General features: G+C 38.4%; 2 protein-coding genes across 2 annotated transcripts; one reads left to right on the top strand and one right to left on the bottom strand.

The window, feature by feature from the left end:
• Positions 1-1,526: 1,526 nt before the first annotated feature.
• LOC120723205 (integrin alpha-M-like) lies at positions 1,527-16,261 on the top strand. Its single transcript, XM_040014551.1, has 30 exons — positions 1,527-1,668; positions 3,645-3,747; positions 3,872-3,975; positions 4,127-4,197; positions 4,282-4,396; positions 5,680-5,807; positions 5,959-6,104; positions 6,408-6,558; positions 7,157-7,304; positions 7,976-8,049; positions 8,171-8,288; positions 9,023-9,189; positions 9,299-9,445; positions 9,554-9,763; positions 9,872-10,005; positions 10,240-10,382; positions 10,493-10,647; positions 10,772-10,897; positions 11,272-11,345; positions 11,421-11,562; positions 11,652-11,750; positions 11,845-11,924; positions 12,004-12,090; positions 12,209-12,278; positions 12,378-12,476; positions 12,586-12,666; positions 12,783-12,893; positions 15,435-15,545; positions 15,619-15,729; positions 15,910-16,261. The coding sequence occupies exons 1-30, from the start codon at positions 1,632-1,634 to the stop codon at positions 15,997-15,999; spliced, it is 3,432 nt and encodes a 1,143-aa protein (XP_039870485.1). The 5' UTR covers positions 1,527-1,631; the 3' UTR covers positions 16,000-16,261.
• Positions 16,262-19,556: 3,295 nt separating this feature from the next.
• On the bottom strand, positions 19,557-21,441 carry LOC120723218 (zinc finger BED domain-containing protein 4-like). Its single transcript, XM_040014565.1, has 3 exons — positions 20,909-21,441; positions 20,205-20,802; positions 19,557-20,009 (listed from the first exon to the last, which is right to left on the bottom strand). Exons 1-3 carry the CDS (start codon positions 21,365-21,367, stop codon positions 19,825-19,827), a joined length of 1,242 nt encoding a protein of 413 aa, XP_039870499.1. The 5' UTR covers positions 21,368-21,441; the 3' UTR covers positions 19,557-19,824.
• Between the last annotated feature and the right edge of the window lie 2,055 nt (positions 21,442-23,496).

Below are 23,496 nucleotides of genomic sequence, written 5' to 3'. Positions count from 1 at the left end.
GACACTGCCACACGGGAATCACACAGGGGAAAATCCAGGAAGCTCTGTAGACAGGGAGACAGGGTTAAGAACGACGCACAAAGGAAAACACTCTTAACTAAACTTGCTGTAGCTTGACTTCACTAACGCGTGGTAGACAACGATCCAGCGACGAACAGCAGTCACCTCCTGGCTTAAATGCTGCTCCCCTTAATGAGACCCAGGTGTCTCATCTCCCGAGGGCGTGGGCGTGAACCCACAGTGAGTTCCGCCCCGGCGAGAGAGAAGAGGAAGAGAGAGAGAGAAACAGAGAGGGCATGATAAATAGAATCTAGAAACAAGCCCACTTTTCAGTATTAAAACAGCAGTGACTTAATACGATTCAAAAACTATTCATACTAAATAACAGTAATCAAATACAAGGGGTCTAGAGTAAAAAGTAAGAACAAAAAGTGAACATTTTCTGTGAATTAACAAAACCTATGTTAACTTGATTTAATTACCTGGAAAATTTTCCCATGATTAAATTGTGTTCAACAGATTATTGTTTTGAATGAGACCATGTCATCTAGCTATATTTTTGTTATATTACTACTACTGTTACTTGTGAGTACAAATGGTTGTCTGTCTCTCTGTGTTAGTCCTATGACAGACTGGTGATGTGTACCCCACCTCTCGCCCTACGGCAGCTGAAATATGCTCAAAACAGGAAATGGAAACCATGACATCTTCTTCTGACAAATGTGTTCCAAGTCAGGACGCTCAACATACTTGAAATAATAAAGCACTCTTTTCAGGATAACATTTAATCCATTCAAGATTAAAAACAAATTCCTGTAAATGTTCTAGTTATAAAAAATAGTTCGTTTTTGGACATTAACATATTTTTGGCCATTGAAGAATATTACATTTCTTCACCTTGAATAATTTTGTTGTTTTTACACTGCATGACTTGAGTCAGTATTGAGTCACAGTGACATGCTGTGAAGCATTAGTAGTAATCCATGAATGTTTGGTCAACACACTGGAATTGAAAGGGCGTTGTCTAAAGTAGAGGTATATTTGCACCCATGACCCCTCATCACTGCTCACACCCATTTTGATGTGGAGATGCAACAGCTTTCCCAAATGACTGATCTCCTCAACCATATCTCAGAGGAAGTGAATTTCCATTGTATACATCCATAAACACAATCTTTCAGTCACTAATAATTGATTTGCTCATAGATGATCTTAGAAACACAGATTGATCAATAAATCGAGAGCTTTGCTTTCATGCTCTCTGTTTACCATGACAGACTAGTACAGTCTCCACACCACTGCAGATGCTGTACCAATCTATTGGCAACAAAAACTGAAGTTAGAATAATAAATAGCCAAATAAAACCTTTAATTATTATTTACATGAGTTGATTTTGTTGCCTAGAAACTAATAAACGTTTCAGTTGTTATAAAAATCAAGTGCTTGAATCACTGGATAAGACTTAAGCAATACCACCACAGTCTATAGTGTCATAAAATAATGATGTAACTCCTCCTACATAATAATTCCTTTAAATACCTGTCTTATCTTTGAGGAAGCACTGTATCATTTTTGTATTTCTGCTTTCAACTCTTCTCTGACACTATCAGCAGATGTAACATCTCACACAATGGACTGGATATCTAGTGCTACACTATTCCTGTCAGGTAAAACAAGTTTGTGTGTTGTGATTTTATCTATTATTTTCTTATTATGAAGGTCAGCAAACAGTAAAATTATGACTGGCATTTTGATGAAAACTGTGTTTTTCAATCATAAAACTAAAACAGGTTCAAAAACTGTAATAAATCCATGCAATCGTTATACATACATATCTGACTGTTATGTACTGTTAGGTTTGGTTTAGCCCTGTATGGGGCTAAACCAAACCTGAGGCTTTTTACATTAATGTCACATCATATGTATCTGTCCAGTTTATTCTGACATGTTTAATATCATGTTTATTCATGTCTGTATAACAATTGAGCAGAAATGTAAATAACATGAAAAATCAAACAAATTCTAAGCGGATTGATAGTTTTTAACTATTGTTGAAACAATAATGATCATATTAATATGGCTGAGTCATGGTGACAAGAAAAAAAATGAGTGCATGTAATAATGATGAGGTATATTTTTCAAATACATGTACATTATGGAGAACAAGCACTATATGATATACTGGTTATTTCAGAAAGCTGTGTAAAGCTAATGCCCAAAAAATTAAGGCAAAAATAAGGCCGGTCATTTCAGGGGGAAGCCATCTACAGGACATTCAATTTGCAATGTAAAATTAGATTGTAATTTTATGGTTTTCATCTGAGAAAAAAATTGCCTCTCTGTATTTTTTGAATATCAAAGTTAGTAATCACAGTTTGCTGATTTCAATTTATTTTTGGGATTTATAGAAATGCTATACAAACCTTACTTATCTCAGACATTTTCTGACTTATGTGTGTGTGTGTGTGTGTGTGTGTGTGTGTGTGTGTGTGTGTGTGTGTGTGTGTGTGTGTGTGTGTGTGTGTGTGTTGGCCTATGTTCCTTCAGGATCACATACCTGGTGGCAATCACACACTCGCTCTGATGAGTTTGTTTGGGCAGCTTTGAAAAGATGCATCAGCGCATCAGCTTTTGATGGCTTGGTGCCTTGAAAGCAGCTAGTGAAGTGCTACTCCTACTTTGGTTATTGTTTGGATTTGTTGTAAAGTTATGTTATGTTAGTTATGTTAAGTTATGTTCACCAGTCTGTCCATGTGCACAGGATTTGGAAATTGCGAGCTGTTGAGTGGTGTGTGACTCTGGTGTGGACTCTGGGATAATATTGACATGAGTCTGGGTCTAAGCAAAAGCCCTGTGGAGACTGGGCCTTCCAACTGCTTTGAACTTTTTGAGTCCTGTCTCTAAATAGGTCTTGCTGATTTGCAGGTTGTGTGTGTGTGTGTGTTTATCTGTAGGAAAATCTTTAACACTTATAAAATAGATATATACAGTTAAAAGTCTAAAATGTATGCTCTCTTTTTCAAGGTGTCCAGTGGGCAGGATTAAAGTCTTTGTCAGGCCAACACTAATCCCAAGGCCTTATGTTGTGTGTGTTTTTGTTTGTAAGTGTGTGTGTGTTTGTGTCATAACTTGATGAATCTGACATAGTTCAGGAGAGCAGGATGTATGTGCACACAGGTGTGATTGTCTATTTAGCTGCATTTTTTCAATACTATAAATAAGCAAATTATACAGTATAGTAATGATATGTTTTGATACTGTGCTGTACCTGATAAATATCTGGAGCTTTAAAAAGTACTACAATATCTTTTCTTTAAAGTTTATGTTTCAGCACTTACTCTTGGACTGATCGATTAAAATACAACAATCAAAGACACAAAACTGATTCCAAATTAAAATATTAAAAATGTTTTTTAACTGAATAACTGTTCTGAGTAACAAAATTCAGAGCTTTAAAATGTTGGACTTTGGTGCTCTCTAGTGGTCATAAAAAACATTGTGGCTGGCTGCATTCAAGAAATACAATGAAACTAACACAGACTGTATACTGTTTCTATAAGTGATTATAGATAGTGCTGATAAAATCACATTATTATTCCATAATCAGCTTCAATAATGTTTTTCTTTCTTCTTTAATTCTCAGTCTTAAATGCAGCGCTTTGTTTCAATATCGATCCTGCGGCTTGGAAGACCCTGAGGAGCTCTGCTGCTGGTTTTGGCTACCAGGTGGTTCAAAGACAATCAGAGTAATACTTTTGCTTTTTTGTCAAAGAAATATTGAATCATGTAATCCTTATTAAAACAATGGGAGCTTTTTCACTTCACTTCATCCACCAAACTTGTATCTTATGTTTGGTTTTCTCTCGTTAGCTTGCTCATCAGTGCCCCACTAGAACAGTATTCACAAAACAGAAAAGGGAAAATATATAGGTGTACCACCTCTGGAGAAAACTGCCAAAATATACAATTTCAAGGTAGGTAGTTTCTTAATGTCTCAACAGAATGTCCTGAAACTCTGACAGCATTTTTCAAGTATTCATTAAATCATATTCAACTTTTTTTTTATAGTGATCACAAAATGTATTTTATGAGTGTTTTAACATCTAATGAATGCTTCCAATCCAGAGCCAGATTTTGCAATCAACATGTCTCTTGGTTTGACAATGAAAAGTGATCCTGGAACCCAAAACACTGTGGTGAGTTGGTGAACTGCAAATACACTGGCACAGGAAAATAATCAGTTAACTCTAATCAGAATTGGACCTTTTCTTTCTTTTCAGGCATGTGGTCCAACTATTCCAAAGGACTGCAAAAGCTACACCATGTACAATGGTGTGTGTTTTCAGATAGACCAGTACAATAGATTTGGACCTCCAATCCCTTCTTCCATTGACGGTAACAGCATACTTATATGATTTGAAAATATACTTATGTTTCACGCATACCCACACATACAACATGGGCAGTGGGGGTCACAGAATGAACAAAATCTAATCACTTTCTTTTTTTTTTGCAATGTAAGCTTTGATTGATACATAGAGGGGTTTAGTTGAGACAACATAAAACAGAGTATAATACTTATTGTCATTGCATGTGCCACATATAATAGAATTACAGTGTCTCTTCATCAAGAACTGCAAACCATACATGTACATTTGAACCCCTACGCCCCTTAAGAAGAGAAGAGTGCTTGTATTCAGCAGACTGATTGAGTTGGCAAATAGGACAAAATTTGTACATTTTAGTTTTTTTTATTAATTGTAACTACATGTTACTAGTTTGAATTTGATTGGGTTAATTAAAAAAGAGTTTTATTTTTTTAAATTTTTCTTTGTTTAGTTTTAGTCAACTTAAACAACCATGGTCTGGTGTCACAGGCTGGGTCTCTGAACCAACGCTCTGAGTATATTTTTTTATTCATCTCATGTTAGATTTGTGATTATAGTTCATCATGATCATGTGTTATTCCTATTTAGCTTTCAGTTGAGGTTAAAGTCAGCCATTATTTATGATTGTCTCCTTGGTTTCTGCGTTTGTGTCTTGTCTAATTTATCATAGTCTGTTATTTTGAGTCATCGTTTCTCATAGTCTGTCATAGTTTGTTCATAGTTTTGCAGTTTGTTCATCGTTTCCTTAGTTTTCATGTTTCCTCCTTCCATCAACCAAATAAAGGCTCGCTTTCTGTTTGAATTCAGGTTCTGTTCTCCTGTGTCTGCATTTGGGTTCACATCTGAAACGCACCGGCTGCTCAGCCGTGACAGTCTAAGAGTGACATGTTTCCTTTTCTTTGTTTGTGATTTCTTATAGCTTTTAGAAAGAAATACAAATAACTTCAAAAACTAGTGTAACTAATAAAAAAGTAATTTTTTAACAAATAAAATTTGAAATTAAGAAGTGAAAGTTTTTGTTTTAAATTCACTGCAGACCACAAAGAAAGTTGTTTTATTTTGTTATGCGAGTTGTGCTAAGTCTTAAGTGGTGTTAAACATTCAAACACAGGACTCAATTTCAAGTTAAATAGGGCCCAAAAAAGAAGTGAAAAGGAGATTTAAAGGGAAAACAATGATGTTAATATTATTCTTCCAGAATACCAAAAAAATTCAGTCTTTTCCACAAAAAGGACACAGAGAGCAGTTCAGAAACACTAAAAGAGCATTCCTTGCCCATCTCTTTGACAGAATGCCTGATTGGAACAGACATTGCCTTTCTGTTGGATGGTTCAGGGAGTGTAAATCGTCAAGATTTTCAAAAAATGAAGACCTTTGTGAAAAACCTCGTTGGGTCATTTCTCTCAAGTGATACAAAGGTGAGGAACTGCACTGCTATTCTCAGTTAGACATAGACATTACAAGTACATGTAGCTTTTTTAAATTTCCATAAAAATATGTTTTTTTTTTCTTATGTTTTCCACTTATTTCCACTTTCCACTTATTTCTCTGTGCATGTTTTTTCTTCAGTTTTCTGTTTCCCAGTTCTCTCATTCACCAAAGGTCCATTACTACTTTAATAATTTTTTCTCATCTGGATCATGGAAATCTAACATTGATAGAATTACACAACTACGTGGAGGAACTTACACAGCTAAGGCCATCGAACACGCTGTGTAAGTGCTGCCAAGATTTTGCATGTTTATTGTGTGATCTTTTTATCCAAAACACTGATGTAACCTTTTTCAAAAGAGTCTAGTGTTTGTGGATGTCTATACAGTTAATGGAGCAAGTCAAATATTAGATATAAAAACTGTACTTGTAGAGCTATATTTAACTGAAATCTAAATTCCCTGTTATGTTAGAAGAAAATACTGTTAAAAAGCAGGGTATGATTGTTATTTAAGAGGTTATTTTACTTAACCTCTAAGACAACAAGATGAAAGATGAACTGAAACTCTATTTTCTTCATTCAACAGCCAAAATGTTTTTACATCACAAAGGGGATCCAGATCAAATGCAAAGAAGGTGCTAATAGTTATAACTGATGGAGAATCTCAAGACTCAAATCGCTTACCATATGCAGCACAGCTAGCTGAGAGTAAAAAAATAGTTCGATTTGCTATTGGGGTAAGTACCTGTTCATTGAGCCTGTAAAGTTAACCTAATTTATACATTCCCAGCAGGTCCCTGAGGTCATGTGACCAGGGCTGGTTGTCCAACATGCGAGGCTGAAAACAAAAGGCGACAGAGCTTTTGTAACTGTGGCCCCCAGATTGTGAAGCTCCCTTTGAGCCTGAGATCTGTGGACTCCGTGGTCGCTTTTAAAAAACAGCTAAAAACTCATCTTTTAAAACTTGCTTTTGGTTGACTTTTATTTTTAGGTTTTAGCTTCTGTGAAGCACTTTTATCTTGAAAGTTGCTATATAAATAAAATTTTACTTACTTACTTACTAATTTTCTTATGCAATTTAAAAAGTACAAACATTGATAGGAAACTGATTGCTATGGGTGATAGACATGTAAAAACGGCTATTATAATGTATTTAGATGTTAGCATCTATAAGACCGTTTTGTTATTTTGGGGAAATTATGAAAGTACAGTATACAAACTCAGTACTCATTACAAATGCAAATATACTTGGATCCCTTTGGTTTAATAGGGAAACAAATCCACACAATATAATAACTTCAATGTGTGTGTGTGTGTGTGTGTTTTCCCCTCTAGGTGGGGGATGCGTTTAATAAACCTGAGGCAAAACAAGAACTGGACACCATTGCATCTTTTCCCTCAGACAAACACGTGTTTCAAGTTAGGGACTTCAACGCACTTGAAATAATAAGACAGAACTTAGAGAAAAAAATCTCTATCGAAGGTACAAACATAAACTTGCTTTGTTGACATTTTCTGGAGTAAAGGCCTGGTAGAGCATTACAATGGAGAAAAAGGAATTTGGTGACTGGTGGGATTTGTTTCTAAATTACTTTATTTTTGGAAGTTTCTGATTAATAAATTAATTTATAATATTAGGAATCCTCTGTTTTCATTATTCCATTGTTTGTTTTTGGCTTCTCAGATATCCCTAGTACTTGAGGTCTCCAGTTCTGATTAAATTTTAATACTCTCTGTAGTATTCTCATCAGTGTTTCAGTGCTGTGTCTTTCCCCCTCTCTTACATGTCTACAGACATGTCTGTTACGCATGTCTGTGCTTTTTTTGCTGTTTCAGTTGTTATTTACTCTTATGAATATGGTTATTGTCTTTATTTCAAACAACTTGAATCAAAGCTGAAAATGTGCACAGCTTGAGTCATTGTCCAGAAACTCATGGTCCTAACTGTATTTAAAATTTATAGCAATTCTTCCATCTGAAGTTGATAATTTTGTCTTTGTCCATTTGTAAAATGACCAAAATACACTCTGACACGCTTTCAATAAACAGCAAGTCATTATTTAGAATTATACCATTAAGTCATAATAATAGCATGAATGAGCAAATCGGAATTTATTACAGTCTTTTAAATTTGTGTTTATTTTTGTGCTTCAGGATCTCAGACCAGTGGGGAGTCACTGAGAATGGAAATGGCTCAAGAGGGATTCAATGTAGCTTATGTGCCTGAGGTAATTAAAACCACTTTAAACTAACCAGACGGTCAAGTGATATACAAAAAAGGGCAGCCAAACAAACTTCAGATTTTAAATTAATTTCTATGAATTCAATATATATCTATCTACACTGCAGGGAATTCAAATGTCTATTGTTGGTGCCAACCAGTGGACGGGAGGCTATACTCAATTTACAACTGGGTATGACAGGGTGAAAACATACGAGATGCCATTGGAGCCTGACAGTTATCTTGGTGAGAATATTACACTGACAACAAACTAACTGTAAACATAGCTATGCTGTAATTATTATTATTGGACGAAATATAAAAACTGAAAAAAATATTCAAAATGCTGAAGGTGTATATGCTAAAAGCATTTTAATATCAGTCACATTGTTTTGATTGTCTGTTACTTAACATAAAATATGAAACAAATGGCTACAATTAAAATAATAAAAACAATAAATAAAAAAACCTGGAAAACCCAGAAGACTGGAATAAGAAAAGACAACAATAACAAATAAATTTAGGTTTAAATGACCAAAAACTGCCCTCAATAGTAAGATGATAGACAAATGGATGAATGTATGGTTGGATGGATATGCTCACTAGTAAGTATGTTGGGGGTTCCTTTGTGATTCAGAGTATAGAAACTGTAATCACTTTAAATATCAAATAGATTCAGAATAAAATCAGGTGAAGACTTCTTTTGGTCTGCAGACATCTGTAACATGCAGTAGGCTTAAGGCAAGAAAAGGGTATGTTGAAATAGAAGGCTTCTTACTGCAAATGATGGCTGAATTATAGGATACAAGTAAGTTTTTTTGTTTGTTTTAATCTGGTATGTTAGACAGTTGTTGAAATATGTAATTTCAAACTTTGCTCCCTGCAGAGGTACTTTAGAAAAATCTATACAATTTGTCTATGTTAGCCACATTTGATTTTTTTTAACTAATGACTTTGACTGCTTGACTGTTAAATTCTAGGTTACTCCATGGCAATTGCTAAAACCCAGCGTGGCTCACTGACAGTTATTGGTGCTCCAAGGTTCAAACACAGAGGAACAGTGCTTGCTGTGACATGGAGTTTACAGTTCTCAACAGCTAACAGACAAAGCTTTATGAAACAAACGATTGAGCCGTTTCCGTGGCAGGTACAGCTTTACAGTATAAGGCGGACATGAAAAATAAACTATAATCAAAACCTGTATTATTTTTATGTATCTGATGTTTTTTTTCTTTAATAATTTGTTCCTTACACAGTATCAGACTGGTGAATATTTTGGGGCAGAGGTGTGTGCCATGGACATAAATAATGATGACATCACTGATCTAATCTTTATATCAGCCCCAATGTACACGGAGCCTGATAGAGAGGGAAGAGTTTATGTTTGCAGATTAACTGGTTCGGTAAATATATTTAGAATATTTATAATATTTTATGTACTACAGTTAAATTAATCAGTTTATTTGCCAACTTTCTTAATGTTCATAAAATATTCACTCTCTTCCTTTTAGATTGTGGAGTGTAATTTTGATGATCCATTAGTACTAAGAGGACATGCAGCTGTCAAAGGAAGGTTCGGCTCTTCTCTTGCTGTGCTGCCTGATCTAAACTCAGATGGATTCAGGGATTTGGCAGTTGGAGCACCTTTGGAGAATGATGGTGAAGGCAGCATCTACATATTCCACAGTGAAGGAGGACGAATCAGTCCTACTTACTCACAGGTGCACAGCATCAGAGAGCTCACAATGATGTCTAAACTCATCTATCATGTAATCTCAATATTGACAAAATCTGCAACTTGATTAGATAAAATATTTCCATGTACACAGAGAATTACTGGCTCTGAGGTCGAGTCAGGACTGAAGTTCTTTGGCGTGTCAATCAGTCAGTCATCTTTTGACCAGAGTGGTGATGGACTGCCTGACTTAGCGGTGGGCTCAAAGGGCAAAGTTGTTTTATTGAGGTAAGTCCAAGACAGTCCAATCATGTGTTATTGTTGGCAATGTTTCTGCCATCTTAAAAATATTATTAAGTGACCAAAAACCTTTAAGCAGTAGTGGTTTATAAAATGTGTTGTGCTTACTTTTGTGAAATCGTGTTACTAATTCTGGTGAGAACACCACTAATGATACCATATGTTAGTATGTTATTAATTATGAAGGTAAAAGTAGTTCACATGTATATTACTACTTTCCAGATCAAGGCCCATAGTAATCGTGAAAACTGACGTTTCATTCAGCCCAAAGCAAATCCTTACTACGAATGTTGACTGCTCAAAACCACTTGAGAACACAGCTGAACTCTGCTTTACCATGAGCAGAGTGTCTACAGTCAACACAGGTTCATCATTCTCCTCTCCTTTTCTAAACTACAAAGTCACTGCCCATCAGCTTAATGTTTTTTATTTATATAAATTCATAGCATTGAAATCCATTTGTGATTTATTCCAGCTCAAGCAAGGATTCATTATACTTTAACAGTGGATGCCACTCGGAAACCTCCAAACAACCGAGCATACATCAGTGGGAAACAACAAGAGCAGTCTGGATCATTTACTATAGACTTAAGAAACAGACAGTGTTCAACTGTAAAATTCTATATTGAGGTAAAATCTAACAATATCTGGAAAAAAAACAAAACAAAATATAAACAATACAATACAATCAATCGATTTCAATGCAAAGAGTCCTTTAACACTGAATCTAAACCATTCATCCCTCTTCTTGCAGGCCTGTCCTGAAGACTCTCTCAATGTGCTCTCCAATGAGCTCAAATTCACATTTGATGGTTTATCTTCCAACACAGATCCCAAACCAAGTCTGTCCCCACAGGCTAAAACAACAACCATTCATCCTGTAAGTCTATTAACAAAACAACTTGCTCCACACCCTGAATTCTAATTCTTTTGTCTACACGCTGATAGGCATCAGTTTTTGGAAAAATGAGTCCTACTCTACATAGCATCTACATACCTTAAAATTATAGTTTGTGTCTTAGATTATACACTTTAAATTGTTTCCCTGAGTGTCCAGAGGACCAAGATGTCTTCCATAAATGGATCAAGAATATTAGCAGAAATTGTTTTGTTTCCTGTAACAACAACACAAAGCTTCCACTAAATGGCAGCACACAAAAATTGGTCATTGGATTTGGCTATACAATGTTCAAATTGCAATCCGTAAATAAAACGTCATGTAAATACTTTTTTCCATCATGCTCTCTTCCACAGTTAGGGTTTGAGATCAACTGTGGCAATGACAACAAGTGTGTTGATAACCTGAAAGTGGATTTCAACTTCACCAGGTGTGGCAGAATTACAAGACTTTGCTTGGCTGCTTTCCTTTTCCTTTGTTCTCATCCTCCTTTATACTCTGCCAGATCCTCAGAGGTTAAAGTGGGCATTGATGAGCTTTTGAATGTCACAGTCACAGTGGAGAACAGAGGGGAAAACTCCTACAACAGTCATGTTATTCTCACGTACCCAGCTGGACTCTCCTACAGGAAGTTCACGAGTCAGCAGGTAAGGTATCAGGATCAAGTCTGTATCAATTCATCACTGATCTGCTGCTCTTCCAATCCATCTAGCAGTCATTTTATTTTATAATAAAGGGAAGAATTGAGTGCAGCCCCTTGGACAGTGAAGATGGTTTATCCTGGGGAAGGACAGACTGCACTATTGACAAGCCAATTTTCAAGAGCAAAACTAAGGTTTGTTTGTTTTCTTTATACATAAAGTATATTCTAAGTTCTGCATAATTTAGCAAAAATTATTACTCAGTCTTATCTCTCTCATTCAATTAAGGTTTTCTTCATTGTTTCCTATGGAATTGACAACAACAGTCTACTTGAGAAGAAGATCTTTGTCACTGTGAATGCCAGCAGGTACTGTTCATTTTGGTACATGTACTCATTAAAGCAATATCCCAGACAAAATACAAATATTTTCAATTCTCTCTTTCAGTGGAAATCAGGAGCATGCCACTACAAGTGAACTTTACAAAAAGAAATGGATTGATGTGAAATACAGCATTTTCATGACATTTGAAAAGTATGTGCTGTTCTATCTATCTATCTATCTATCTATCTATCTATCTATCTATCTATCTATCTATCTATCTATCTAATTGTTTTTCTTTGTATTTAACCTTAAAAATATATCTGTTTAGCTCCCTCAGTTACAACAATTTCACATTTGGGATGAATAGTTCGCAGAAACCAGTTCAACAGTCAGTCACGGTGAAATATACCTTCTCCATAGATTTTTATTTTTTTAAAATGTATTGTGTGATATAAACCTAGCTATAAAGCTTGTAATTCTTTTCTTTTCTTGTTTAGATTACAAATGATATCAGAGCGCTTAATTTCACTGTGGTGATCAGGGTTCCAGTGAAGCTTGGTGAAAAAGACATTTGGGTGGATTTGAGCAATCTACAGGTAATTTATATTCCAGAAGATTTAGCTGCTGACCCCAAAATGGCTCAAGCTTAGCTGTGGGACAGATGTATATGAGGACCAATCACACTGGCACTTAAATGTATTCCAGATCACAGACTGTCAGAGAGGAAATGATGAAGAACCACCTTTCAAAAATGTTGTTCCTCAAATACTGACAAATAAAGTAGTTGTAAGTACACCTCTGCACATTAGCTACTGAAATGTAAATTCACAGTAGATTTTAAAATTCAAATTGCACTGGGTCAAGACAAGTGTTCCATTCAGTCTTCTTTAACTCACCCTCAGGACTGCTCTGTAGCCAGGTGCAGAGTGTTCAAGTGCAACACATTCCTGGAAAGACGGATGAAGAGGACATATGAAATATCTGCCAACCTCAGTTCAGGATGGATAGAGCAGGTAGTTGAAGGGAAATTTGTGTTACATGTTTCATTAATATATATATGTATATATACTGTATATAAAAAAAATTCCCCTCTCGCCCCTGCGGGCGGTCTATCCTTCAAGCGACTGTCCTCTATCATAGGCCTGGGAGCTTGAGGGTCCTGTGCAGTATTCTTGCTGTTCATAGGACTGCGCTCTTCTGGACAGAGATCTCAGATGTTGTTCCTGGAATCTGCTGGAGCCTCTTGCCTAGCTTGGGAGTCACTGCATCTAGTGCTCTGATTACCACTGTTACCTTCACCCTCCGCATCTTCTCAAGCTCTTCTCTGAGCCCTTGGTACTTCTCCAGCTTCTCATGTTCCTTCTTTCTGATGTTGCTGATGTCAGTGGTTGGTTGGGGCCACTTTCATTATGCATTCATGGATGTTCTTTGTCTCATCCTGGAATGTGGTTCTGACACTCACCAGTCCCCGGCCTCCTTTCTTGCACTTAACATACAGCCGCAGGATGCATGCAAGGTCAGGAGCTTCCTCATCTTGATCTTAATGACTTCTATCTCCTCCTTTGGCAAGCTTATTATTCCAGCAGGGTACCTGATCATGGGCAGGGTGTAGGTGTTGATAGCTTACCATTGTTCTTACCGTTCAGCTCACCCCTCTGGACTTCCCTGACCCGCTGCAGGTACTTTCCTAGCATTATGTTTGGACACACTTCAAAACTATGAATGAACACATATGGAATTATGTAGAAAAAAATGTTTGAAATAACTCAAAACATATATTTTAGATTCTTTAAAACAGCCACCCTTTGCTTTGATTACTGCTTTGCATACCCTTGACATTCTCTCGATGAGTTTTGTGATGTAGTCACCTGAAATGGTTTTCCAACAGTATTGAAAGAGTTCCCAGAGATTCCAGTCACATCCAACTACCAGCCAATAACCACCCTCAGTACCACATGGAAGCTATTGTCTGGCTAAAATGAACAGGCACATTGCTCAATACATGAGCAGGGCACAGAAGGGAATTGGCAAGAATACCAGAGGCGCAAAACACTAGCTACTGGTAGACAGAGCAGTCAGCCAAGACTGCAACACTAGGGTGACCAACCTGTGTGCTGCCTGGATTGATTACAAGAAGGCCTATGACTCGATGCCCCACACCTGGATCCTGGAATGTCTAGAACTGTAAAAGATCAACATGACTCTAGGAGCCTTCATCATGAACTGAATGGGAAAGTGGCGTACAACACTAGAAGCTAACTTCAACCCCATCGCACAAGTTGCCATCAAGTGGGGGATCTACCAAGGATATGCACTGTTGGGCACAGAATGACGAAACCTGCAGCTTCAGAATTTGTGAGGTGTCGGCTTTCAGCACCCGCAGCGTGTACATGTATGTGCTGTCGGGTTAACGATCCGCTCTTTGTGTTTATATCTTTTTGCGGAATCTGTTTACCTGCTCTCATTTGCTTTTTTCGCTGTTTGGCTGTTGTTGAAATAGTTTCGAGAGCGTTAACCTGAGATTCGGATGTTTCTGGCAAAATACATTTATATTTAAAAATCAATTCAGGATTTAATGAATCGATATTGGCTTATTAAAACCAAGACTGATTTGAATCTGGAAATCTATTTTTTAAACTCATCCCTAATTCGAAGCTCATTCAGATTTGAGTGGTGTAGTCCGATGGTAACAATGGCATTCTAATTTTCACCCATCTAAACGGTAACTGTAACAGAATACGGTTACTCATATTTTGTATTTTAAATTCGTAATGCCGGTACATCTATTCTGTTACTCCCCAACACTGGCTACCCTACTAGGGGAATAATCTTGCCAAAGGAGGAGAAGCCACTGATATCAAGACGAGAAAGCGCCTGACCATGCATGAAGGGTTTCAGCCCAAATCCAGCATCCTGAGGCTGGACTTGGCGTGCCTAGCAAAAGAAGTTTGGGAAACACTGGTATACAGAAACATCTGTGTCAAGTATGGGCTGGATATCACGAGGTCAAAATAGGAGACACCCCCTAGGGTGGTCAAGAATGACCGAGCGAAGATCCTGTGGGACTTCCACATACAGACAGACAAAATGGTGATGGCTAACCAACAAGACAGCCGTCTTCCTCTGGACAAGCAGAGGAAGACGGCTGTAGTGATAGACGTAGTGATACCAAATGACAGCAACATTAGGAAGAAGGAACTTGAGAACCTGGAGAAGTACCAAGGACTCAGAGAAGAGCTTGAGAAGATGTGGAGGGTGAAGGTAACAGTGGTCCCAGTGGTAATTGGAGCACTTGTTACAGTGACCCCCAAGCTAGGTGAATGGCTCCAGCCGATCCCAGGAAATATCTGTGCAGAAGAATGCAGTTCTCGGAACAGCAAAGGGACCAGCAGGACCCTCAAGCTCCCACGTCTCTGGTAGCAGACCCGAGCTTGAAGGATAAAGACTGTCCACAGAGGCGAGAGGTGAACACACATTGTTCCTGTATATGTATGAGTAACTTGGTAAATGAAATAATCTAATTTATGGCCAGCTCATTCTATTTTTTTTCTTAGATTGGACTTCAATCTGCCAAATTCCTCTTAACCAGCACAGTCAGTCTCGAGTACGACAAAAACCAGTACATCTACTTTTCAACAGGTTCTGACAACCCTCCTGTTCGTAAGGTGAGTACACATTCTTGTCTATTGTTTGAGTTATTAAGAGCTTCTTTGGCATCGACATCCTGTTTTCTCTCAGATTGAAGTTGTGGTAGAAGTGTATCCTGAGCCAAATTTCACCAAAGAAATTATTGGAGGATGTCTGGGAGGGTTGGCTTTTCTGGCTTTACTCACTGCTGGCCTGTACAAGGTGAAATACACTTCTTACACTTTTTCAATAATTACAAAGGTTTAAAACATTTTAGTGAAGATTTCCAGTTAAAAAATAATTTAGAGGTTACAATATTCATTTATGTAGCTTGGTTATTTATTTTCATTTTTACTGCCACTGAAATTCATGATTGCTTGATTTTTTCCCTTGCATTCCTAGGCTGGATTTTTCAAGAGCAAATACAAACAGATGATAAATGAAAATCCAGCAGATGTTCCAGGTCCAGGGACTGATGCAACAGCAGAATAACAAAGATCACATTTTTTAGTTGTAGGTGTAAACTAAATTAATAGGATGAATATCTGTGAATATACCCTCCTGATATTTTTAGGAATGAATATTGTGCGTATAAATGTCAGTGCTACCACGTTTGATTCGCTAAACACAAACAGCTATGTCTGAAATCACTCCATCCCTCACTTACTCTGAAGTACTCTGAAGTATTATGGAAGTTTTGTCTTTTCAAAGTGACTTTACTTTGTTGCTCTACAATGAATCTTTTTGAGATAAACATTTTGCAAACATTGTACAGTGATTGTTTAAAATTCATTGCATGTAAAAAGAAATTTCATGCCATGTGTACTGTAAAATGCATGAAATCCAGTATATAGCTAAAAACCCTTTGGTTTCTTCAAAAAAAAAACAACTAACCATGTGACATTTGACTTGACAGCATATACAACTTTTCAACTTTGTGTTTTTAATTTATATGAAAAAAGACATTTATTTCATATGTCAGTGTTTACTACAGGGAGTGCAGATTTATTAGGCAAGTTGTATTTTTGAGGAATAATTTTATTATTGAACAACAACCATGTTCTCAATGAACCCAAAAAACTCATTAATATCAAAGCTGAATGTTTGTGGAAGTAGTTTTTAGTTTGTTTTTAGTTTTAGCTATTTTAGGGGGATATCTGTGTGTGCAGGTGACTATTACTGTGCATAATTATTAGGCAACTTAACAAAAAACAAATATATACCCATTTCAATTATTTATTTTTACCAGTGAAACCAATATAACATCTCCACATTCACAAATATACATTTCTGACATTCAAAAACAAAACAAAAACAAATCAGCGACCAATATAGCCACCTTTCTTTGCAAGGACACTCAAAAGCCTGCCATCCATGGATTCGGTCAGTGTTTTGATCTGTTCACCATCAACATTGCGTGCAGCAGCAACCACAGCCTCCCAGACACTGTTCAGAGAGGTGTACTGTTTTCCCTCCTTGTAAATCTCACATTTGATGATGGACCACAGGTTCTCAATGGGGTTCAGATCAGGTGAACAAGGTGGCCATGTCATTAGTTTTTCTTCTTTTATACCCTTTCTTGCCAGCCACGCTGTGGAGTACTTGGACGCGTGTGATGGAGCACTGTCCTGCATGAAAATCATGTTTTTCTTGAAGGATGCAGACTTCTTCCTGTACCACTGCTTGAAGAAGGGGTCTTCCAGAAACTGGCAGTAGGACTGGGAGTTGAGCTTGACTCTATCCTCAACCCGAAAAGGCCCCACAAGCTCATCTTTGATGATACCAGCCCAAACCAGTACTCCACCTCCACCTTGCTGGCGTCTGAGTCGGACTGGAACTCTCTGCCCTTTACCAATCCAGCCACGGGCCCATCCATCTGGCCCATCAAGACTCACTCTCATTTCATCAGTCCATAAAACCTTAGAAAAATCAGTCTTGAGATATTTCTCGGCCCAGTCTTGACGTTTCAGCTTGTGTGTCTTGTTCAGTGGTGGTCGTCTTTCAGCCTTTCTTACCTTGGCCATGTCTCTGAGTATTGCACACCTTGTGCTTTTGGGCACTCCAGTGATGTTGCAGCTCTGAAATATGGCCAAACTGGTGGCAAGTGGCATCTTGGCAGCTGCACGCTTGACTTTTCTCAGTTCATGGGCAGTTATTTTGCGCCTTGGTTTTTCCACACACTTCTTGCGACCCTGTTGACTATTTTGAATGAAACGCTTGATTGTTCGATGATCACGCTTCAGAAGCTTTGCAATTTTGAGACTGCTGCATCCCTCTGCAAGATATCTCACTATTTTTGACTTTTCTGAGCCTGTCAAGTCCTTCTTTTGACCCATTTTGCCAAAGGAAAGAACGTTGCCTAATAATTATGCACACCTGATATAGGGTGTTGATGTCATTAGACCACACCCCTTCTCATTACAGAGATGCACATCACCTAATATGCTTAATTGGTAGTAGGCTTTCGAGCCTATACAGCTTGGAGTAAGACAACATGCATGAAGAGGATGATGTGGACAAAATACTCATTTGCCTAATAATTCTGCACTCCCTGTATTTGCAGTATGTAGCCAGAAGATAACAGCAGTGTAGTGTATAGAATAAGCATATACTTGTTTAACTTGTTTATTTATAAATCAAATTATCATTATACAACATAATCCAGTCCAATTGATTTAAATGTAAAGTCCTTTGGAAGTGCTTAAGAATGTCTTCGTTACAGCTGAGTGAAAACCAAGGCGAAGGCAAGAAGGAAACCATTTAATCCTTTTAGCTTAAAATTGCTTAAATGAAATTACACTAGAATTTCAGGGATGTGTTAATGGTCATCATTGGATATACAAAAAATGGTGTAGCGCTTATGGCTTGTGTTTTGTGGGTTTTGGTGGTTTTTGTTTTACATTTTCAGCTTCTTTGTCTCTTTCTGATGATGGTAAATAGACTGGTTATTATATAGCACTTTTCTAATCTGAGCACTCAAAGTGCTTTACGCAACTTGTACATTTAGATGTACTGTCAAGTAGGATTTTTCTCTGTCTTTAGTGCAGTGCGATACATGCAAATTCTTGTTAGTATTTGTAGTTTTGTGCTGATAGTGTTGGTGGAACTGTCCCTTTAGCACCACTGTTAGGTAATTTTGTGAATAGTTTTGACACATAGTGGCATTGCAGGAAGTGGAAGAAAGGAAGTTTTAAGGAAGTTACACATGGCTGCCACCAATCCACATGCATTGGGCCTCAATCCTTAGTCTGTTGTGGCATTGTCTGTATGTTTACTGTTTATTTGATACTTACGTCTAGTTCTATAATTGTATTTTTATAACATCAGTGAACTTTAAACTTAAATACAGTGGCTTGCAAAAGTATTCGGCCCCCTTGAACTTTCCCACATTTTGTCACATTACAGCCAAGAACAGGAATCAGTTTTATTGGAATTCCACATGAAAGACCAATACAAAGTGGTGTACACGTGAGAAGTGGAACGAAAATCATACATGATTCCAAACATTTTTTACAAATAAATAGCTGAAAAATGGGGTCTGCGTAATTATTCAGCCTCCTTGGGTCTGAGTGCAGTCAGTTGCCCATAGACATTGCCTGATGAGTGCTAATGACTAAATAGAGTGCACCTGTGTATAATCTAATGTCAGTACAAATACAGCTGCTCTGTGACGACCTCAGAGGTTGTCTAAGAGAATATTGGGAGCAACAACACCATGAAGTCCAAAGAACACACCAGACAGGTCAGGGATAAAGTTATTGAGAAATTTAAAGCAGGCTTAGGCTACAAAAAGATTTCCCAAACCTTGAACTAGTGATGGGCCTCATGAAGCACTGAAGCTTTTCATCCAATTGGTTCACCCCAACGCGAAGCTTCTTGAAGCTTCATTTGCTCTAGTAGGACACCTACTGGACGTAAAAATATTAGTTGGCATGAATTTGAAGAGTGTGGCATTTTGCACACAGCCTGTAAATGTCAACAACAAAAGGAGTGTGTAAAACATGTATATTGTAGTGATGCAGTATACTGTGTATATTTATGCTGGCAGTATGGAAAATGATTATTTGGAAATGCTTAAAATAGAAATGATCATTTACTGTGAGGTGAGGTGTGGACAGTGGTTGTGCTTTTGTAACATTGAGGCAAGGACAGTGATTAGTGTTTAGGGGACACATCATTGGTTTTTATTTAAAAACAACAGTTTCTCCACTATGGCAGGTCGTAGGCGATTTCTTTTTTTGGACAATATTTCCCCTGCCTTTGAAAACACTCGCTCACAGGGCACAGATGAGGCAGGGGTACACAGGTATGTCAGTGCTAACTTATATAAGTAAGGGTAGACATACAGTATTGCTGTCTCTCCCAGTATTTAAGGGGATCCTCCAGCCTTCCAATATTTGGCTCCATCATGTACCGTTGGACCTCAATATTTGCGTCTGCTGTCACATTTTGTGTCTGTGTCTGCCTGACACTCTCATCCAGGCGACGCCACAGGTTGTTACCTAAACAAAAAGGAGAGTCTTATGAGATACTACCAATTCAATTTTCAATTCAATGTTATTTCTATAGTGCCAAATAACAACAACAGTCGCCTCAAGGTGCTTTATATTGTACAGTAGATCATACAATAATAGATACAGTGGAAAACCCAACATTCAGTTTATATAAATGCAACTAAAATGCAATAACAATGGTACCGTGGGAAACAGCCTCAACAGATTGTGACGTTGATGGCTGTGGTGGTGGTGCGGAGGAAGAGGTGGTGGAGGCCCTCATTACGGAAGCACATTCTGCTTTCAGTCTTTTTTCTGCTTCGCTAGCTCTTGCAGGGCTGAGAAACCCGAGTTTTCTGAACCTTGGGTCCAGCAGTGTCGCAAGGAACATAATGCTCATGGTCTGTATTTTATCTAGCTTCTCTCTCAATAGCATCCTAAGCTTCTGAGCCAGAGAAGATCCAATGGATGGTGGTTTTTCCATTTGTTCATTGAGGCAATGATCCAGCATAGTGAGCAAAGGTATGACCTTTGACCCAGACACCCTTTTTTCCTGAGAGAGCTCAGTGGTTGCATCGTTAAATGGTGCTAGGACAACCAGACACTCTGAAATTATACCAAATTCCTCAGATGACATAGGTGGGATGTCTGTTGTGAGACTTGCCAAAGCAGCACCCACTGGCTCCCTTTGCTCGAAAAGTCTTTGCAGCATATTGTAAGTGCTGTTCCAGCGGGTTTCCACCTCCTGTAGTAGTTTGAGTTGAAGCTTCCTTAGTTGTTCCTGCACGACTGAAAGCCTCTCCTTACAAAATACAATTTAAAAAAGCATACATTAGATTGTCAAGGGAGTAGAACTATACACATAAGTAGCATTAAAGAAACTGTAATTAAGCCACTTAAGAACGTACCTTTGCAGAGGTACTGCTCCTGAAATATCCCACGATCTTCCTGGACTTGGCTCGGATGTCAGAGAGCTCAGGGGTCTGGTCAAGGGCCTTCTTCACCACTAAGTTCAGGGTGTGAGCTATGCATATGGCATGTTTAAGTCTTAGATCCCTTGCACAAGCCCCCATATTGGCAGCCCCATCTGTTACTAGGCATGTGACTTTGTCAGTAATTGCCCATTCTGCCATGAGTGAGCCTTTCACTTGTGCAATGTTTTCTGCAGTGTGTGCATTAGGAAAATATTGCACTCCTAAAACAACGGTGTTTAATGTGCTGGACTCATCAACAAAATGGCAGGTGACTGCAAGATAGGCCTCTGTGTTGATGGAGGTCCACATATCTGATGTCAGACTCACAGCTGCTGCCTTCTCAACGCTGGCCTTAGCTTTCTCCTTCATCTCCTGGTACCTGGCCTCCACCATGACTTTCAGGGCCTAAAGGAAAGTAAAAACGTTTTGTTCAAAAGTACGACGTGGCTGTGAAGCAGTGTGTAGTGTAGCTAGAAACTAAATTTTCACTGCTTTTATGACCTTTTTAGTGGGGAGAACATAACTAGGATTTAATGATTTAACAAATCTGTTAAATCCTTTGTCCTCCACAATGCTAAATGGCTGGGAGTCCTCAATCACCATGCTAACCAGGTCTTCATCTATTTGAGATTGCTCTGCTGAGGAAAGACAATAAAAACAAAGCACGAATATAAATATCACACACGTCACTTATTGCATTGTATGATATTGTTATATCATTTAGTAACATTACAGCATGCTATATTATCATGGCATTTGATGGCTCACTTGGTCTTGCTCCACAATCGGTGTTCCCCTTATTCTCATGCATAGCTCTGTAGTGCCTAAGCATGGATGAGGTGTTGTTGTTATATCCCAGCTCCCTGGCACATAGCAAACACCTCACCTTGTACAAAAGTATAGACAGCTTAACATAGGTTTTATTGCACCATCAGTATTATGAAAATACATCTTCTGTAGAAATTTACATACCTTGTTGGGAGATATAAGCTCAAAATGTTCCCACACAGGGGAGGACATCCTTCTCTTCGTAGCTGGCTCCATTCTCTCCTGACTTTCTCTCCTCACTCTCCTAAACCTCCAAACTCTCTCCAAACTGTCTCTAACTCTCACTAACCGCAACTCTCCATCAAACACCCACATTTTGAATGAAGTCTGAGGGGTTTATATCGCTGTCATAGCTCGCGGCAAAGTTCGAACCGCTTCCTGAACCAGTCACGTGGTACAGCCGGGCAGCGAGGCTTCGGACGTCATCACTTTCAGCTCCTCCCATAACTGAAGCAAGCCTCGATACGCGCTTCGCGGAAACGCCCCCTCCATTACTCGACACACGCTTCGAAGCCTCGATACAGAACGTCACATCACTACCTTGAACATCCCACGGAGCACTGTTCAAGCGATCATTCAGAAATGGAAGGAGTATGGTACAACTGTAAACCTACCATTACAAGGCCATCCACCTAAACTCACAGGCCGAACAAGGAGAGCGCTGATCAGAAATGCAGCCAAGAGGCCCATGTTGACTCTGGATGAGCTGCAGAGATCCACAGCTCAGGTGGGGGAATCTGTCCATAGGACAACTATTAGTCGTGCACTGCACAAAGTTGTCCTTTATGGAAGAGTGGCAAGAAGAAAGCCATTGTTAAATGAAAACCATAAGAAGTCCTGTTTGCAGTTTGCCACAAGCCATGTGGGGGACACAGCAAACATGTGGAAGAAGGTGCTCTGGTCAGATGAGACCAAAATGGAACTTTTTGGCCAAAATGCAAAACGCTATGTGTGGCGGAAAAATAACACTGCACATCAGTCTGAACACACCATCCCCACTGTCAAATATGGTGGTGGTGGCAGCATCATGCTCTGGGGGTGCTTCTCTTCAGCAGGGACAGGAAAGCTGGTCAGAGTTGATGGGAAGATGGATGGAGCCAAATACAGGGCAAACTTGGAAGAAAACCTCTTGGAGTCTGCAAAAGACTTGAGACTGGGGCGGAGGTTCACCTTTCAGCAGGACAACGACCCAAAACATAAAGCCAGGGCAACATTGGAATGGTTTAAAACAAAACATATCCATGTGTTCCATCTAAGTCCAGTCGAGAATCTGTGGCAAGATCTGAAAACTGCTGTTCACAAACGCTGTCCATCTAATCTGACTGAGCTCGAGTTGTTTTGCAAAGAAGAATGGGCAAGGATTTCAGTCTCTAGATGTGCGAAGCTGGTAGAGACATAGCCTAAAAGACTGGCAGCTGTAATTGCAGCAAAAGGTGGTTCTGCAAAGTATTGACTCAGGGGGCTGAATAATTACGCACACCCCACTTTTCAGTTATTTATTTGTAAAAAATGTTTGGAATCATGTATGATTTTCGTTCCACTTCTCACGTGTACACCACTTTGTATTGGTCTTTCACGTTGAATTCCAATAAAATTGATTCATGTTCGTGGCTGTAATGTGACAATGTGGAAAAGTTCAAGGGGGCCAAATACTTTTGCAATCCACTGTATGTTGGTCTTAAGTAAAACTAAGG

This window comes from Simochromis diagramma, unplaced genomic scaffold (genome assembly GCF_900408965.1).
Source record: "Simochromis diagramma unplaced genomic scaffold, fSimDia1.1 OVJJ01000186.1, whole genome shotgun sequence".
Lineage (NCBI taxonomy): Eukaryota > Metazoa > Chordata > Actinopteri > Cichliformes > Cichlidae > Simochromis > Simochromis diagramma.
Note: the sequence above shows the minus strand (reverse complement) of the source record. Positions and strands in the feature narration are given on the sequence as shown.